The 19681-nt window shown below is 53.1% G+C and overlaps 1 protein-coding gene across 2 annotated transcripts in view; it reads left to right on the forward strand.

The window, feature by feature from the left end:
* Nucleotides 1-3130: 3130 nt before the first annotated feature.
* Nucleotides 3131-19681, forward strand: part of usp39 (ubiquitin specific peptidase 39) — a 45789-nt gene continuing 29238 nt past the window's right edge. The window contains exons 1-4 of one of the 2 annotated variants that reach the window (XM_038785426.1): nucleotides 3131-3234; nucleotides 14187-14271; nucleotides 18587-18681; nucleotides 19456-19592. In XM_038785426.1, coding sequence (XP_038641354.1) covers nucleotides 3171-3234; nucleotides 14187-14271; nucleotides 18587-18681; nucleotides 19456-19592 — 381 coding nt within the window. In that variant the 5' untranslated portion in view covers nucleotides 3131-3170. The remainder of the gene's footprint in view (nucleotides 3235-14186; nucleotides 14272-18586; nucleotides 18682-19455; nucleotides 19593-19681) is intronic. The other variant, XM_038785427.1, reaches the window with a different exon arrangement.

Raw genomic sequence — 19681 nt, forward strand, 5'->3', positions numbered from 1 at the left:
TTATTGCGAGCCGGAACAACAAAATAATTTCTGTGATTGCTTAAAAGTTGAATTGTCGACAGATTGCCTCTCCGTGAGTCCGATGCCAGCTGGATTTATGAGAGAATATGACTTTAAATGACTCTCGGTTGTAATCAAGCGAGCCGAATAAAACAGATTCTTATTTGCACGTGCGAAGTTTTAACTTAAATTTCTACTGAATGTTACTGATCGCACAGTGCAGCTAAAACCGCACGGGAGATCGAGCAAACTCGGGGCTGGTTTAGCTCACTGGGCTAATTCGCTGGCTTTTAAAGCAGACCAAGGCAGGCCAGCAGCACGGTTTGATTCCCGTACCAGCCTCCCCGGAACAGGCGCCGGAATGTGGCGACTAGGGGCTTTTCACAGTAACTTCATTGATGCCTACTCGTGACAATAAGCCATTTTCATTTATTTTCAAACCTTCAGTTACGCCTTTCTGTCGACGTTGCTCCCGATTTCGGGTGAAAAGAACTCTTTTCTATGCCTTCAAGCAGGAGCTGCCCCATGTGCGACCGCTCACACCATGGCCGCCACCGGAGGTAATCACCGACGTCTTTTTTCTCGATGCACAGGTTGCCATTTTGGACCCGAATGAGCCCAACTCTTTGCCTGGTCACCTTTCCAAAAACACCTTGGGATTTCCCTTTATTCTACCTGCCAGAAATGTGGCAGCCGATTGGTGCACAGCAAGATCCCGCAAACAGCATTGAGATAACGACCAGAAATAACTTCCCTGCTCTTGTTCAAAATAGCGCTACGGTCCGTTACACCCGCCGGAGGAGGCAGGTTGCACCTCGATTCGATGCCACACCCACAGGGAGGCATCTCTGACAGTGCAGCACTCCTTCAGTCCTGTACTGGCGTCTCTGCTCAAAGCCTGGAGTGGGGGGGGGGGGGTGGGGTGTTGAATGAGGAACCGTCTGGTTGGCACAGTGGTTCGCACTGCTGCCTCCAGCGCCAGGGGCCCGGGTTCGATTCCTGGCCTCGGGTGACTGTCTGTGTGTGGAGTTTGCACATTCTCCCCGTGTCTGCGTGGGTTTCCTCCGGGTGCTCCGGTTTCCTCCCACAGTCCAAAGATCTGCAGGTTAGGTGGATTGGCCACGCTACATTGCTCCTTTGTGTCCGGGGATGTGCTGGTTAGGTCACGGGAAGAGGGTGGGAGCGGACCTGGGTAGTGTGCTCTGTTGGAGGGTCGGTGCAGACCCGATGGGCTGAACGGCCTCCTTCTGCACTTTGGGATTCTATTCTATTCTGTGTGGTTCAAGGTGCAACAGGTCAACTCAAAGGAATGTCTGCAAGAATGAGAGAGGTGAAGACATTTAAGGAGGCCTGGTTTTGCCAGTTCAACATTAATGGACTGATCAGATGTTAAACCTTGTCCGAGACACACATTTGGTAGGGGCAGCATGGTGGCGCAGTCGATCCTGGCCCCGGGTCACTGCCCATGTGGAGTTTGCACATTCTCCCAGTGTCTGCGTGGGAGAATTGGTCACGCTAAATTGCTCCTTAATTGGTTTACGGAGGTTAAATTGGGGCTTAATTGCGGCTGGTTTAGCTCACTAGGCTAAATCGCTGGCTTTTAAAGCAGACCAAGCAGGCCAGCAGCACGGGTTCAATTCCCAGACCAGCCTCCCCGAACAGGCGCCGGAATGTGGCGACTAGGGGCTTTTCACAGTAACTTCATTGAAGCCTACTTGTGACAATAAGCCATTTTCATTTCATTTCAATTGGAAAAAAATAATTGGGTACTCTTAAAAATAATAATTTTCATATCTGTGAACATTTGATATCAGTGTGATTATGAAATATGAAGACAGTACTGACGGAGCCTGACAGCATTGAGGGGTTTGCAGACAGAGTGATATTTAAATATGGGGCAGGATTGTCCGAGACTCCGCGCTGAAATCGTGTTAGAAACGGGGGCGGGGAATAGTCGTCAACCTGGAAATTGGGACTGGCGCTGCTCCCACGGTACACTGTTCTCCGGATAATCGCTCGGGAGTCTCTCGCGCGTGAACTACGTGGCGCGGTTAGATGGCCATTGACAGAGCCAACTCCACGCAAAACTGGCCGGGTTCCCGACGGCATTGTTCGAACCACCTATCTGCCGCCGGGAACGTCGGGTGTCGGCTGCGGACTCAGTCCACGTTCGGGCGTCACGGACCCGCGAGCGTGCGCAATCACGGGGCTACATTTTTGGTGCCGGTCCGAGTCCACCATATCCCACAGGGCGGCCCCTGTGCACATGCGCGGACGCCCGACAGAAGGTGCGGCTCCCCATATCCGCAGCCAGAGCTGCGAGGAGCAATTCGGGGCCCTGCCAGCCCCCTGCAGGTAGGAGAGTCATTCAGGACTTTCTTAAGGAATTGCAGTCAGGGTATATTTATGGAGACAGGGCTGTGTGATCCTGTCAGCATTGAGGGGTTTGCAGTCAGGGTATATTTATGGAGACAGGGCTGTGTGATCCTACTGTCATTGAGGGGATTGCAGTCAGGGTATATTTATGGAGACAGGGCTGTGTGATCCTGCTGTCAGCATTGAGGGGATTGCAGTCAGGGTATATTTATGGAGACAGGGCTGTGTGATCCTGCTGTCATTGAGGGGATTGCAGTCAGGGTATATTGATGGAGACAGGGCTGTGTGATCCTGCTGTCAGCATTGAGGGGATTGCAGTCAGGGTATATTTATGGAGACAGGGCTGTGTGATCCTGCTGTCATTGAGGGGATTGCAGTCAGGGTATATTTATGGAGACAGGGCTGTGTGATCCTGCTGTCATTGAGGGGATTGCAGTCAGGGTATATTTATGGAGACAGGGCTGTGTGATCCTGCTGTCATTGAGGGGATTGCAGTCAGGGTATATTGATGGAGACAGGGCTGTGTGATCCTGCTGTCAGCATTGAGGGGATTGCAGTCAGAGTATATTTATGGAGACAGGGCTGTGTGATCCTGCTGTCACTGAGGGGATTGCAGTCAGGGTATATTTATGGAGACAGGGCTGTGTGATCCTGCTGTCATTGAGGGGATTGCAGTCAGGGTATATTGATGGAGACAGGGCTGTGTGATCCTGGCAGCATTGAGGGCTAGTGCGCCTGCGCAGTACCGCCGGGGAAGCGGCTGGTCGGCCAGCCAGTGGGCGGGTCGGTTGGTGATGGCGGCGGTGAAGCGGCAGCTGGAGGCGGCGGAAAGCGGGGACGAGGCAGAGCTGGAGTCAGGTACCGGCACCGGGGCGGGGGGGAGAGGTAGCGATAGTGCGGGGAAGGTGGTGGAGGGGGTGGTTAGTCGGCGCTGCGGCCGCCGGGCCCCGGACTTTCTTCCAGAATGTTCTCCAAGCGAGGAGGCTGACCGCGCGGCCTAGCCGTACGCAGGCGCAGTGGCTCCGAACTCTCCGGCGGTCGGTCCGCGCAGCCGCAGTGGCTTTAGACTCCCTGGATGTGGGTTCCGCGCAGCCGCAGTGACTCCCGGCTCCCTGGCGGTTGGTCCGCGCAGCCGCAGTGACTCGCGGTCGCCTGGCGGAGGGGGGGGCCGTTCGCGCAGCCGCAGTGGCTCCCGGTTCGCTGGCGGTGGGTTCGCGCAGCCGCAGTGACTCCCAGCTCCGTGGCGGTGGGTTCGCGCAGCCGCAGTGCGGGGTGTAGTCCTGCCTGACTCAATGCTCCTGGTGCAGAAGGAGGCCATTTGGCCCATCAGGTCTGCGCCTGCTGTCCCAATGGGCATTAGTGCCTTGTATAAGTTCAGAATAACCTCTCTCTAGCACTCTGAACTCCTATTAATAAACCCAGAATACTATATTATTTATTAACTGCTCGCTCCACCTGTACTGCCATCTTCAATGATATATGCACATAGACAGCCAGGTCCCTCTTCTTCTTAATAATAATCTTTATTGTCACAAGTAGACTCACATTAACACTGCAATGAAGTTACTGTGAAAAGCCTCTAGTCGCCACATTCCGGCACCTGTTCGGGTACACAGAGGGAGAATTCACAATGTCCAATTCACCCAACAAACACGTCTTTCGGGACTTGTGGGAGGAAACCGGAGCACCCGATGGAAACCCACGCAGACACGGGGAGAACGTGCAGACTCCGCACAGTGGCCCAAGCCGGGAATCGAACCTGGGACCCTGGAGCTGTGAAGCAACAGTGCTAACCACTGTGCTGCCGAGCCGCCCCTTTAAGCATTGTGCCCCTTATTTTGTATTGTCTCTCCACGTTCTTCCTGCCAACATGAATCACCTCACACTTCTCCGCATTGAACTTCATCTGCCGCCCACTCCACCCACTTGTCTATGTCCTTTAGAAGATGTAAACTGTTCTAAATACTTACAAGTTTTATGTCAGCCGCAAAGTTTTAAATAGTCCCCTGCACACCAAGATCTAGATCATTAAAATATATTAGGAAAAGCAAGAGTCCCAATACTGACCCTGGGGAACACCACAACAAACTTTCCTCCAGCCCCAGAAATATCCATTGACCATCATTCTCTGCCTCCTATAATTCAGCCAATTTTGTATCCACGTTGTTACTGTCCCTTTTAGTCCATGAGCTTTAATGTTTTTTAAAAGTCTGTTATGTGGCACTGTATCGAATGTCTTCTGAAAGTCCATGTACATCACATCAAGGGCATTTTTGTTCTGGAAATATTTTAATTAAAATTTTAAACAATTTTAATACAAAATCTACAGAAACATAGAATAACAATTAAACAGTAAGAGCTCCATCTCCCCTTACAATAGTTGGGGCCTCACGGTAGCATGGTGGTTAGCATCAATGCTTCACAGCTCCAGGGTCCCAGGTTCGATTCCCGGCTGGGTCACTGTCTGTGTGGAGTCTGCACGTCCTCCCCGTGTGTGCGTGGGTTTCCTCCGGGTGCTCCGGTTTCCTCCCACAGTCCAAAGATGTGCGGGTTAGGTGGATTGGCTATGCTAAATTGCCCGTAGTGTAAGGTTAATGGGGGGATTGTTGGGTTACGGGTATACGGGTTACGTGGGTTTAAGTAGGGTGATCATTGCTCGGCACAACATCGAGGGCCGAAGGGCCTGTTCTGTGCTGTACTGTTCTATGTTCTATGTAGAACTTAGTTACTAAATTCCCCATACCCACCTTATGCCCCCGCTCCTAACTGCGACCAGCTCTTTAAAGGACAATTTAAACGGCCATCGGCTGTGGTAAAATCCGTCCACTGACCCTGTCACGGCAAAATTCATCTTGTCGAGGTGTTCAGAACTCCATCCAGGTGCTTGGCGGTGTAGACGACCGCCTGCGCATCAGTGAGGCAAATGTGAGGCCGATTCATTCTCCTCAGCGCCAAACCTCCTCCGAGATTGGTCCCAGCTTCTCCGCCCACTTTGCCTTCAACAGAGCCCATCTCCGCCCCCATTATCCGCTGGTATATAACCGACATGATGGCCACCTCCGAACCACAGCAGCATAAGATCCTCTCGGGTAAGGTAGAAGGCTCCTGCGTCGGTGAGGCTGAAAAGTACTTTCAGATCCAGCTGAACATGGGCAGCACAGTGGTTAGCACTGTTGCTTCACCGCTCCAGGGTCCCAGGTTTGATTCCCCGCTGGGTCACCGTCTGTGCGGAGTCTGCACGTTCTCCCTGTGTCTACGTGGGATTCCTCCGGCTGTTCTGGTTTCGTCCCACAAGTCCAAAGATGTGCAGGTTCGGTGGATTGGCCGCTCTTAAATTGCCCCTTAGTGTCCCAAGAAGTTTAGATGGGGTTACTGCGTTACGGGGATAGGGTGGAGATGTGGGCTTAGATAGGGTCCCCTTTCCAAGGGCCGGTGCAGACTCGATGGGCCGAATGGCCTCCTTATGCAATGCAAGTTCTATGATTCTATGAACACCTGGAGGTGCCTGAAGCCATCAGCCTCCTTGAGCCCAGACTTTTCTTTCAGTTCCCCTCAGCAGCGAACCGATCTTCTAAAAATAACTCTCCCACTTTCTCTAAACCATTCCGTTCCCTAAATGTCACATCCGGCCCAGCAGGTTCGAATAACTGATTCGAACGGATGGGGGTCGGCCTAGAGGCAGCTCTGAGGTTAAAATGATGGCGGACTTGCCTCCAAATTTTTAACATGGTTACTTGTACCGAGTTAGACAAATGTTTCTTCAATATCGGTAACGGAGCCGATACCAGCAAGGGCTCGGCTTGCTCCCCTCACAGACTCTGCTTCCAACCTGGACCCAAAGGTCATCTGAATCTCTGAACCACTCTCGCACCTTTTCAGCATGAGCCGCCCAATAATAGTATCGAAAGTTCGGCATGTCTCTCCCTCAATTGTGTCTCCCGCTGGAGCAACGTCCTCCTGATCCTCAGGCCCAGACGTAGGTCAATCTCACTGAAAAAAGCTTTGGGCAAGAATATCGGAAGGCACTGGAATAAAAATAAATGGATGAATTCAGACATTTTTGCAACTTCGCTTTGCCATTTGCCAGCAGATTCGTATAATTCGACTTCTGGAGTTTCCCCCATTCCCTTACTATCTGGACACCCAGATACCAAAAATGACTGACAACGCGCCCTAACGGCACATCCCTAAGTCCCCCCTCTCTGCCTCGCCACCCCACTCACAAAGAATTCACTCTTTCCTATATTTATCTTCAAGCCAGAGAGGCCCCAAACCACTGTAAGATTCCTGTAATGTTTCCTATTGCCATCACCGGATTCCTCACAGTTATTAGTAAGTTGTCGGCGTACAGCTAGATCCTGTGTTCCACCCCCACCTCTTAAGTATTCCTCCCCATGTATTCAAGGACCTCAGAGCTCTATTGCTAGTGCAAGCAGCAACGGGGACATCCCTGCCTGGTACCCCAGTACAGACGAAAAGGGGTGGCGGTCACGTTTGTGCAAGCAATGGCAAATGGGGTGGGGTGCCGACTCCGCATCAAGCGAGATTATGATCGGGACCCTCCCCTCCCCCGGAGCAAGCATCGCGTTGAATCGTCTCACATTCCCTGTCGACCTCCGCCCCTTAACGAAGCCCATGTAGTCTGTCCTCAACATCTCTGCCAGATAAGGTTCCAGTCTTAATGCCAACACGTCTTAATGTCCACGTTTAACGGCGATCGGTCGCTACGCCCCACAGTCTCAGGGGTCCTTATCTTTTTTCAAGAGCAGGGAAATAGAAGCCCTCCACAGTGCCTGGGGCAAAATACCTCTCTCCAAGGAATCCCTGAATATCCTGAACAATAGTGGGGCTAATAGGTCTATGAATCTTTTATAGACTTCCACCGGGAACCTGTTGGGCCCCAGTGCCTTCCACGACTGCATCAATTTCCTTTTTTTAATAAACGTTTTGTTGAGGTATTTTCCTGGCATTTTAACAGCAGCAACAATATAAACAATATACATGAGAAGATTAAATAGTGCAAATACCACCTCCCTCCCCAACAGGTCCCGCCATTACTTAACCCCCTAATCTACGCTAACCTAACCCCCCCCCCCCCCCCCCACCTCTGCTGACGATTAATTTTCCGCGAATTAGTCGACGAACGGTTGCCGCCTCCGGGTGAACCCTAACATTGACCCTCTCCAGGCGAACTTGATTTTCTCCAAACAGAGAAAGCTAGCCATGTCCGATAGCCAGGTCTCCCACTTCGGGGGCTTTGAGTCCCTCCAAGCTAATAGTATCCGTCTCCGGGCTACCAGGGAGGCAAAGGGCAGAACGTCCGCCTCTTTCTCCTCCTGGATTCCCGGGTCTTCCGACACCCCAAAAATTGCCACCTCTGGACTCCACGCCACCCTTGTTTTTAACACCGTGGACATGACATCCACAAACCCCTGCCAAAATCCCCTCAGCTTCGGACATGCCCAGAACATGTGGACATGGTTCGCTGGTCCTCCCGCACATTTTGCAAACCTGTCTTCCAAGCCAAAGAATCTGCTCATCCGGGCCACTGTCATGTGGGCCCGGTGCACGACCGTGAATGTATCAGGCTGAGACTGGCACAGGTTGCGGTCGCGTTGACTCTCCTCGCGTCTGCCCATCTCACCCCCCAGCTCCTCCTCCCACTATCGCTTCGGCTCCTCGGTCTGCGTTTCCTCCGATCCCATAAGTTCCTTATAAAGGTCAGAAACGGCTCCCCTCACCTCTCCATCCTCTCGAAACCATCCTATCCTGAATCCCCCTTCGCAGATGGAGTGGGAAGGTTGATACCCGTCTACGCAGAAAGTCCCGCACCTGCAGATATCGAAATTCATCCCCCCCCCCCCCCCCCCCCCCCCCCCCCCCCGCCAATGCAGACTTCTCCTCCAGCACCCTCATACTCGGAAACCTCCCCTCGATAAACAAGTTCCCCCATCCTGACTGCATCAATTTCACCGCCTGTTTGATCTCATCCAACCCCAGCAGAGTTTCAAGGTCCATCATAAATCCGCCTGCACATAACTCCCCAATCCCGTGTCCTAATCTAAGCAATCTCCCTCTCAATCTTCTTATTCCTCATCTGATATGCTAGGAACCGACTTGATTTCTCCCCATATTTGTCGCTCACCTCAGTTGTCGTACTGCCCTCTCTGTCGTGATCCGATTAAACTGCATTTGTAGCTTTTTCCTCCTCCCTAACTGTTCTGGGGATGGACCTCCGCACACTTGTGATCGAACTCTATCATCTTGTCGACCAGCTTTTCCTACTCCCTCCTCGCCTCCAGCTCTACGTGGGCCTTGAAAGATAGAATTACTCGCCTAACTGCAACCTTCAGCTCTCCCCATCGACCTCCCCATTGTCATCGTGCAAAATATAATCCTGGATGAATCCGGAGATCCTTGCACAGATCCCAATTTCTGCAGCAGACCCACATCAAGCCGCCACCACCCCTTTCAAATACCCCTCCTACCCCCAAACTCTCGGTCCCCCCAATGTGGGGCATGGTCAGAAATGACCACCGCAGAGTACTCCGATTTCTTCACCTCTGTCATTGGCACTCGGTTTCTAACAAAATAATCAGTCCTGGACAAAATATTCTGTACTGAGGTGAAGAATGAGAATTCTTTTTTCCCCTCGGGTGTCTGATCTCTCTCTCTCTCTCTCTCTCTCTGTCCCTCTCTCCCTCTGTCTCTCCCTCACCCTCTCTCTCTGTTCCTCTCTCTCTCCCTCTGTCTGTCTCTCTCTCCCTCTCCCTCTCTCTCTGTCTCTCTCCCTCTTCTGTCTCTCTCCCTCTTCTGTCTCTTTCCCTCTTCTGTCTCTCTCCCTCTTCTGTCTCTCTCCCTCTTCTGTCTCTCTCCCTCTTCTGTCTCTCTCCCTCTTCTGTCTCTCTCCCTCTTCTGTCTCTCTCCCTCTTCTGTCTCTCTCCCTCTTCTGTCTCTCTCCCTCTTCTGTCTCTCTCCCTCTTCTGTCTCTCTCCCTCTTCTGTCTCTCTCCCTCTTCTGTCTCTCTCCCTCTTCTGTCTCTCTCCCTCTTCTGTCTCTCTCCCTCTTCTGTCTCTCTCCCTCTTCTGTCTCTCTCCCTCTTCTGTCTCTCTCCCTCTTCTGTCTCTCTCCCTCTTCTGTCTCTCTCCCTCTTCTGTCTCTCTCCCTCTTCTGTCTCTCTCCCTCTTCTGTCTCTCTCCCTCTTCTGTCTCTCTCCCTCTTCTGTCTCTCTCCCTCTTCTGTCTCTCTCCCTCTTCTGTCTCTCTCCCTCTTCTGTCTCTCTCCCTCTGTATGTCTCTCTCCCTCTGTATGTCTCTCTCCCTCTGTATGTCTCTCTTTCTCCCTCTGTCTCTCTTTCTCCCTCTGTCTCTCTGCCTCTCTTTCTCCCTCTGTCTCTCTTTCTCCCTCTGTCTCTCTTTCTCCCTCTGTCTCTCTTTCTCCCTCTGTCTCTCTCTCTCCTCTGTCTCTCTCTCTCCCTCTGTCTCTCTCCCTCCCTCTGTCTCTCTCTCTCCCTCTGTCTCTCTCTCCTCCCTCTGTCTCTCTCTCTCCCTCTGTCTCTCTCTCCCTCTGTCTCTCTCTCTCTCCCTCTGTCTCTCTCTCTCCCTCTGTCTCTCTCTCTCCCTCTGTCTCTCTCTCTCCCTCTGTCTCTCTCTCTCCCTCTGTCTCTCTCTCTCCCTCTGTCTCTCTCTCTCCCTCTGTCTCTCTTTCTCCCTCTGTCTCTCTTTCTCCCTCTGTCTCTCTTTCTCCCTCTGTCTCTCTTTCTCCCTCTGTCTCTCTTTCTCCCTCTGTCTCTCTTTCTCCCTCTGTCTCTCTTTCTCCCTCTGTCTCTCTTTCTCCCTCTGTCTCTCTTTCTCCCTCTGTCTCTCTTTCTCCCTCTGTCTCTCTTTCTCCCTCTGTCTCTCTTTCTCCCTCTGTCTCTCTTTCTCCCTCTGTCTCTCTTTCTCCCTCTGTCTCTCTTTCTCCCTCTGTCTCTCTTTCTCCCTCTGTCTCTCTTTCTCCCTCTGTCTCTCTGTCTCCCTCTGTCTCTCTTTCTCCCTCTGTCTCTCTTTCTCCCTCTGTCTCTCTTTCTCCCTCTGTCTCTCTTTCTCCCTCTGTCTCTCTTTCCCTCTCTGTCTCTCTTTCCCTCTCTGTCTCTCTTTCCCTCTCTCTTTCCCTCTTTCCCTTTCCCTTTTTCCCTCTCTCTTTCCCTCTCTCTTTCCCTCTCTCTTTCCCTCTCTCTTTCCCTCTCTCTTTCCCTCTCTCCCTCTCTCCCCTATCTCTCTGTCTCTCTCTCTGTCTCTCTCCCTCTGTCTGTCTCTCTCTCTGTCTCTCTCTCTGTCTCTCTCCCTCTGTTTCTCTCCCTCTCTCTCTCCCTCTCTCTCTCCCTCTCTCTCTCTGTCTCTCTCTCTCTGTCTCTCTCTCTCTCTGTCTCTCTCTCTCTGTCTCTCTCTCTCTCTGTCTCTCTCTCTCTGTCTCTCTCTCTCTGTCTGTCTCTCTCTGTCTGTCTCTCTCTGTCTGTCTCTCTCCCTCTGTCTCTCTCGTGTTTCTCTCCCTCTCTCGGTCTCTCTCCCTCTCTCTGTCTCTCTCGCTCTCTCTGTCTCTCTCCCTCTCTCTGTCTCTCTCCCTCTCTGTCTCTCTCCCTCTCTCCCTCTCTGTCTCTCTCCCTCTCTGTCTCTCTCCCTCTCTCTGTCTCTCTCCCTCTCTCTGTCTCTCTCCCTCTGTCTGCCTCACTCTCTCTGTCTCTCTCTCTGCGTGGCTCTGTCTCTCTCTTTCTCTCTCTGCCTCCCCCCCCCCCCCCTCTCTCTGCCTCCCTCTATCTGTCTCTCTCCCCCTCTCCCTCTCTGTCTCTCCCTCTGTCTCTCTCTCTCTTTCCTCCCCTCTGTCTGCCCATCTCCCTCTCTCTCTTCCCCACTCTCTCCCTCTGCCTGTCTGTCTGTCTCTCCTCTGCTACCAAATCCCTAGTGGAAAACCTGACTCACCCAAGCCTTCCGAAGACGTGCTGACGCATGTGGGTCTCCTGAAGGAATGTCACATTGGCCCCCACCCCTATCGTGTCTTCGAATCACCTCCCCTTCCAGACCCATCTAGCTCGTTCAGCTATGGACCAATATCAGACCAACATCTCGATAAGGCGCAACTGTATCCCCCACTTGACTTCCGTTAACTAGCTTACTTTTAGTGCGAGTAAGGTGACCACCCCACCCCAGGTCCTACCTAGTCCTTATCCATCACCTTCATTTCTGCCCCAAGCTCGTCTCTCACCGTTCGCGCCCAAAGATTGATAATCTTAAAAAACAAAACAGAGCAGAGCAAACAACCCCATCCAAACACCTCCACCATTAACGCAACTCAACTCGTAACAACATGAACAAAAAAAACAGTGATATAATAACATCCCTCAAGCCGTGTTTGGACCACGCTCCCAGATGAGGTCCTCAGCCTGCTCAGGAGTTTCGAAGTAGAAATCTTTTGAGTCAAACGTGACCCTTAGCTTCGCTGGGTACTCAACCCCAAATCGCACTCCTCGATTGAACAGGCCCACCTTCACCTTATTGAAGGCTCATGCCAATGTCCTGGTAAGTCTTTCCCATATTACCGTCCCAGTTGATGTTCGGCTTTCCAGTACCCGCTCCTTTCTCTGGAAACTATGAACCCGAATTATCACCGCTCAAGATGGCTCCTTCGGTCACGGCCACGGTCCCTGTGTGCCCTGTCGATCTCCGTCCCAGAAAATACCTCATCGCCGCTCATCAACCTGGAGAACTTTGCCGCAAGGTACTCGGGCAGCCTCGAGTCCTCAACTCCCTCCGTAGCCCCACCTGCCATAGGTTCATGGACCTATTTTCCAACTCGTCCAGCTTCGTCTTGAGGCCCTTATTCCTGTCCCCAACGATTGCCATTTCAGCCTCCAAAGACGTTTTCTTCATATCGGGAGAAAGCTTCCTCCACCCCTTTCAATTTCTCCACCTATCGCTTTGGTTGTCTTGTTCAGTTGCTCTCTAACTGGGCCCAATGCTTCTTCTCCGTGGTTTTAAATGAAGCCTTCGGCTCCCTTTTTAAAATTTAGAGTACCCAATTTTTTTCCAATTAAGGGGCAATTTAGCGTGGTCAATCCACCTACCCTGGACATAGAATCATAGAATTTACAGTGCAGAAGGAGGCCATTCGGGTCCATCGAGTCTGCACCGGCTCCTGGAAAGAGCACCCTATCCAAGGTCAACACCTCCACCCTGTCCCCATCACCCAGTAACCCCACCCAACACTAAGGGCAATTTTGGACACTTAAGGGGCAATTTATCATGTCCAATCCACCTAACCTGCACATCTTTGGACTGTGGGAGGAAACCGGAGCACCCGGAGGAAACCCACGCACACACGGGGAGGATGTGCAGACTCCGCACAGACAGTGACCCAAGCCGGAATCGAACCTGGGACCCTGGAGCTGTGAAGCCATTGTGCTATCCACAATGCTATCGTGCTGCCCCTTAACATCTTTGGGTTGTGGGGGGGGGGGTCGAGACCCACGCAAACACGGGGAGAATGTGCAAACTCCACGCGGACAGTTACCCAGAGCTGGGATCGAACCTGGGACCTCGGCGCCGTGAGGCAGCAGGGCTAACCACTGCGCCACCGTGACGCCCCAAAGCCTTCAATTCCTGACCATCTTTCTTGAAGCATTCGTTCATTTAGCTGCCTAATTTTCAAAAGTTCTCTGGCTACCGACCCGCCATCATGTCAGGGTGGTAGCCTTGGCTGCTTCCCCCGCCATCTTCAATGCGTCCTTATTCAGCCTCGATGTTTGCTATCTCACCCCTCCGCCCATCTTCGATGTCAATGTCGACATCGCCCGATTCCCAGCTGATTGCTCTGCCGGGCAAGCCTGTTTTAACAAATTTCAAATCGGGCAGGTGAGCCCAAAGCCTGTGTGGGAGTCACCGAGATGCGACCCGCTCCTTCATACCGGTGCACCAGATATTCCACATCAACAACATTACCCTCATTGACCCTCTCTGTTACCTCCTCAAAATTATACTGCAAGTTAGTTAAATACGACTCCCCCTTTCGAAATCCGTGCTGGCTCTTCCTCATAAACCCACCTTTTTCCGCTAATTCTATCCCAAATAATTGTTTCAAGAAGCTTTCCATCATGTGGGAGGCACAATGGTTAGCACTGTTGCCTCACAGTGCCAGGGACCCAGGTTCGATTCCCGGCCTGGGTCCCTGTCTGTGCGGAAGTCTGCATGTTCTCCCCGTGTCTGTGTGGGTTTCCTCCGGGTGCTCCGGTTTCCTCCCACAAGCCCCGAAAGACGTGCTTGTTAGGGTGAATTGGACATTGTGAATTCTCCCTCTGTGTACCCGAACAGGTGCCTGAATGTGGCGACGAGGGGAATTTCACAGTAACTTCACCGCAGTGTTAATGTCAGCCGACTTGTGACAGTAATAAAGATTATATTACTTTTCCACTGATGTTAAACTGACTGGCCTGTAATTGCTGGGGCTACCCTTCAAACCTCTTGGGTAGAAGGGCGTGAGGTTTACAATTCTCCAGACGCTGCTATGGAGTGGGTTTGTATGGGTATAGGAACGTGGACTGGGTTTTGTTGCCATCTTGTGATCAGAATGCTTCAATCGTGACACTCTGTGGGGGAACCTCAAGCATTGCCATCACAGATCAGCTCATTGTTCATCTCTCAAATGCTTCTGGGACCTCACAGGCTGTCCGTTTAACCACAGAGACTACACTCGGGGACAGAATTGATTTGACCGTGGGAGGCACTTGATATTTCCATCTCCTGACACCCCCGTTGTCCTTTCTTTCTCCTCCCACTTAGCAGCCTCGAAGATTGCAAGAATTCATTCTCAGGAAGAGGAAGATGATCGAAGCAGACACTGCCCCTATTTAGACACTATCAATCGGTGAGTGTTAGCTCGGACTGCCTTGATTACATTTTTAAAAAAAAACAAGCACGTTCGGGATTCTCCGAAAATGGGGCTGTGTCCCCACTCCCGCCGGATTTTTTTCAAACAGTCCAGAGTGATTCTCCGGTTTCAAGAGGGATAGCCCTGGTGTGCGCTGCACAGCTCCTGCTGCTGATACGGGGCCCTGCATTTTGGGCCGTGGATCCGCGCCAGCGCGCGGCGGCCATTTTCACGCCAGCCACCGGATCGCGCGCGCAATCGGTAGCCCCTGATCGCGGGCCTGTCTGTCGTGGAGGACCCCCCTCCCCCCAGGAGTCAGATCCACCATCCCCCCCCCCCCCCCCCCCCCCCAAACCAGGACGGCCAGCGCGGCTGCCAGTCTGAGCTCCCGCCGGGTGAAACCATGCTGACGGAACCCGGTGGGAACTCGGCCGGTCGATCGCAGAGAATCGCTGCGGAGGCCTCTTTCAACGGCCCTCGACTGGTGCCACATTCCAAAGATGTGCAGGCTAGGTAGATTGGCCATCGAATGTAGAATTTACAGTGCAGAAGGAGGACATTCGGCCCATCGAGTCTGCACCGGTCCTTGGAAAGAACACCCCACTTAAGCCCCACACCTCAACCCTATCCCCATAACCCAGTAACCCCCACCCAACACTAAGGGCAATTTTGGACACTAAGGGCAATTTATCGCGGCCAATCCACCTCACCTTCCCATCTTTGGACTGTGGGAGGAAACCGGAGCACCCGGAGGAAACCCACGCGCACACGGGAGAACGTGCAAACTCCGCACCGACAGTGACCCAAGGTTGGAATTGAACCCGGGACCCTGGCGCTAAGAAGCACCCGTGCTAACCACTGTGCTGCCCCAAGCTAAATTGCCCCTGAGTGTCCAAAGGTTAGGTGGGGTTACTGGGTTATGGGGATAGGGTGGAGGTGTGGCGCTTAAATAGGGTGCTCTTCCCAAGGGCCGGTGCAGACTCGATGGGCCGAATGTCCTCCTTCTGCACTGTAAATTCTATATTCTATGGCCAATCCACCTAACCTGCACATCTTTGGACTGTGGCGCAGCAAAAAGGAGCATCCCTCCGGCGGAGAATCCAGCCCCATATCTGCAACTTGCTGCAGTTCTGATGTTAGCTGTCTTGCTCTCTCTCTCTTGTGCGCTCTCATATGTGCGCTCTCTCTTTTGTCCGCTCCCTCTCTCTCTCTCGCTCTTGTGCGCTCTTCTCTCTCTTGCGCTCTCTATTTCTCTTGTGCGCTTTCCCTCTCTTGCTCGCTGTCTCTCTCTTGCTCGCTGTCTCTCTCTTGTTCGCTCTCTCTCTCTTGTGCTCTCTCTCTCTTGTGCTCTCTCTCTCTCTTGTGCTCTCTCTCTCTCTTGTGCGCTCACTGTCTTGTGCGCTCACTGTCTTGTGCGCTCTCTGTCTTGTGCGCTCTCTGTCTTGTGCGCTCTCTGTCTTGTGCGCTCTCTGTCTTGTGCGCTCTCTGTCTTGTGCGCTCTCTGTCTTGTGCGCTCTCTGTCTTGCGCGCTCTCTGTCTTGTGCGCTCTGTCTTGTTCGCGCTCTGTCTTGTGCGCGCTCTGTCTTGTGCGCGCTCTGTCTTGTGCGCTCTCTGTCTTGCGCGCTCTCTCTCTTGCGCGCTCTCTCTCTTGTCCGCTCTCCATCTTGCGCGCTTTCTCTCTTGCGCGCTCTTTCTCTTGCACGCTCTCTCTCTTGTGCGCTCTCCGTCTTGCGCGCTTTCTCTCTTGCGCGCTCTCTCTCTTGCACGCTCTCTCTCTTGCGCGCTCTCCATCTTGCGCGCTTTCTCTCTTGCGCGCTTTCTCTCTTGCGCGCTTTCTCCCTTGCGCGCTTTCTCTCTTGCGTGCTTTCTCTCTTGCGCGCTCTCTCTCTTGCGCGCTCTCTCTCTTGCGCGCTCTCTCTCTTGCGCGCTTTCTCTCTTGCGCGCTTTCTCTCTTGCGCGCTTTCTCTCTTGCGCGCTTTCTCTCTTGCGCGCTTTCTCTCTTGCGCGCTTTCTCTCTTGCGCGCTTTCTCTCTTGCGCGCTTTCTCTCTTGCGCAGTCTCTCTCTTGCGCGCTTTCTCTCTTGCGCAGTCTCTCTCTTGCGCGCTTTCTCTCTTGCGCAGTCTCTCTCTTGCGCGCTTTCTCTCTTGCGCGCTTTCTCTCTTGCGCGCTTTCTCTCTCGCACTCTTTCTCTCTTGCGCGCTCTCTCTCTTGCGCACTCTCTCTCTTGTGCGCCCTCTCCCTTGTGCGCTCTCTATCTCCCTTGTGCGCTCTCTATCTCCCTTGTGCGCTCTCTATCTCCCTTGTGCGCTCTCTATCTCCCTTGTGCGCTCTCTATCTCCCTTGTGCGCTCTCTATCTCCCTTGTGCGCTCTCTATCTCCCTTGTGCGCTCTCTATCTCCCTTGTGCGCTCTCTATCTCCCTTGTGCGCTCTCTCTCTCCCTTGTGCGCTCTCTCTCTCCCTTGTGCGCTCTCTCTCTCCCTTGTGCGCTCTCTCTCTCCCTTGTGCGCTCTCTCTCTCCCTTGTGCGCTCTCTCTCTCCCTTGTGCGCTCTCTCTCTCCCTTGTGCGCTCTCTCTCTCTCCCTTGTTCGCGCTCTCTCTCTCCCTTGTGCGCTCTCTCTCTCCCTTGTGCGCTCTCTCTCCCTTGTGCGCGCTCTCTCTCCCTTGTGCGCTCTCTCTCTCCCTTGTGCGCTCTCTCTCTCCCTTGTGCGCTCTCCTCTCTCCCTTGTGCGCTCTCACTCTCCCTTGTGCGCTCTCACTCTCCCTTGTGCGCTCTCACTCTCCCTTGTGCGCTCTCTCTCTCCCTTGTGCGCTCTCTTTCTCCCTTGTGCGCTCGCTCTCTCCCTTGTGCGCTCGCTCTCTCCCTTGTGCGTTCACTCTCTCTCTTGTGCGCTCTCTCTCTCTTGTGCGCTCTCTATCTCCCTTGTGCGCTCTATCCCTTGTGTGCTCTCTCAAGTGCACTCTCTCTCGTACGCTCTCTGTCTCTTGTGGGCTCTCTCTCTCTCTTGTGCGCTCTCTCTCTTGTGCGCTCTCTCTCTTGTGCGCTCTCTCTCTCCCTTGTGCGCTCTCTCTCTCCCTTGTGCGCTCTCTCTCTCCCTTGTGCGCTCTCTCTCTCCCTTGTGCGCTCTCTCTCTCCCTTGTGCGCTCTCTCGCTCTCTTGTGCGCTCTCTTGCTCTCTTGTGCGCGCTCTCTCTCTTGTGCGCTCTCTCTCTTGTACGCGCTATCTTGTGCGCCCTCTCTCTCTTGTGCACTCTCTCTCTCTTGTGCGCTCTCTCCCTTGTGCGCTCTCTCTCTCCCTTGTGCGCTCTCTCTCTCCCTTGAGCGCTCTCTCTCGTGCGCCCTCTCTCGTGCGCTCTCTCTCTCTTGTAGGCTCTCTCTCTCTTGTAGGCTCTCTCTCTCTTGTAGGCTCTCTCTCTCGTGCGCTCTCTCTCTCGTGCGCTCTCTCTCTCTCGTGCGCTCTCTCTCGTGCGCTCTCTCCCTTGTGCGCTCTCTCTCTCTCTCTCGTGCGCTCTCTCGTGCGCTCTCTCTCATGCGCTCTCTCTCGTGCGCTCTCTCTCTCTTGTGCGCTCTCTCTCTTGTGCGCTCTCTCTCTCTTGTGCGCTCTCTCTTGTGTGCTCTCTTGTGCGCTCTCTCTCTTGTGCGCTCTCTCTCTTGTGCGCTCTCTCTCTTGTGCGCTCTCTCTCTTGTGCGCTCTCTCTCTTGTGTGCTCTCTCTCTTGCGCGCGCTCTCTCTTGTGTGCTCTCTCTCTCTTGTGCGCGCTCTCTTGTGCGCTCTCTCTCTGCTTTGCGCTCTCTCTCTCTGCTTTGCGCTCTCTCTCTCTGCTTTGCGCTCTCTCTCTGCTTTGCGCTCTCTCTCTTGTGCGCTCTGTCTCTCGCGCGATCTCTCTCTTGTGTACGCTCTCTCTCTTTTTCTTTAGCTAGTTCTCCAGTTATACTATTTCTTTCCATTTGATGTTATTCACCCTGAGCCGTTTGGCAGGTACGTGTCCATTTACTTCTCTCCACTTTGAAGTTGCCTCCATAGCTCCGATTGTTTCTCTAGTCACATATGTGATAGGCGAATTCACATCTCATCCTGCTCCAGGCAATAAATTCCGGGTTTCTCTTTGTATTTCTAAGCTGAATTTTCCCCGATTAGTAACTGTGCGTCTGTATTAAAGTTACTGCATACTCTGATGCAGAGGGTGGACAGCTGCAGTAACTTGAGGAGCTTTATGCTGTTTCCTTGATGTGTGTGTGCGACTCATTTGGATTGAGGGAGCTCTGCTGTTTTAATGAGGATGCTGACGGACCTTTCTTGTCTGTCTGTGAACAGGAGCGTGCTGGATTTTGACTTTGAAAAGCTGTGCTCAGTCTCGCTATCCCACATCAATGCTTACGCTTGCCTGGTTTGTGGCAAATACTTCCAAGGTAAGGTTACTCCGAACCTTTGATGGTTTCCCAGATTCTATGATTCAGTCTCATTTACTGCCAACGATCCCTCTTGGGATCGAGGATGACTCGCTTCTGCCCCGGTTCGATGGCTTCCACTAAACCCAGTGCGCGATCTGCACAGACTTGCGGAGGCAGGTGATGCTTGAAGAGTTTGGTAGATGGGTTAGGTTTGTGCTCTCCCTGCACGTTCCCGCCCGAATCTCTCCGTCTTCCCGAATGAGCGGCGGTCGCAAGCCAGCGGCTCCCGCGAATCGGGGGGGGGGGGGGGGTTTGATGTCTCCGCCGATACCTGCAGGCCGCCCCTAAAGCATTTCCGCCTTCCCCTTCCTGCGAGTCTCCTTGCACGACTGAGTTCTGAGTCCAGCAGTCTCCTCCGGGAGTCTGGTATTCGGCTAATGTGGGCAACATGTCCTGCTCAGTGCAACATGGTTTTGAGCGCCTGGAGGCAGGGCACGTTGGCTTGGGAGCGGAAGCTGCTGTTGCCAGCCGATTTGGAGGACCCTGCGGGGGCTCAGCTGGTGGGACTTCTCCAGTATTTTGAGGCGTCTGCTGCTGTTGTCCCAAGTTCTCCGAAGGATTTAGAATTATCGTTTGACAATTGACTTCCGGCCTCGCAGATGAAGCCTGGCTCCCTGTGAGGGTGAGGCTGGCAACTGTCGGACCGCACCCTGCAAAGAGCCTCCCATCTTCTGTCGCGGGAGCGATTGCTGCGGACGTAGCTTTGACTGTGAACGTTTTGTATTTCTATAGGACGAGGCCTGAAGTCCTACGCCAACATACACAGTGTTCAGGTCGGACATCACGTCTTTCTGAATCTACATACGCTGAAGTTCTACTGCCTCCCGGACAATTACGAAATCATTGACTCCTCTCTCGAGGACATCACGGTAAGCGGTTGGCTCGAGAATTCAGCGCCTGTGGCAGTCGCTTTATTTAGCATTCGAGCGTGGAGGGTGAATTTTGACAGACTTTGACT

This window comes from Scyliorhinus canicula, chromosome 26 (assembly GCF_902713615.1).
Source record: "Scyliorhinus canicula chromosome 26, sScyCan1.1, whole genome shotgun sequence".
Lineage (NCBI taxonomy): Eukaryota > Metazoa > Chordata > Chondrichthyes > Carcharhiniformes > Scyliorhinidae > Scyliorhinus > Scyliorhinus canicula.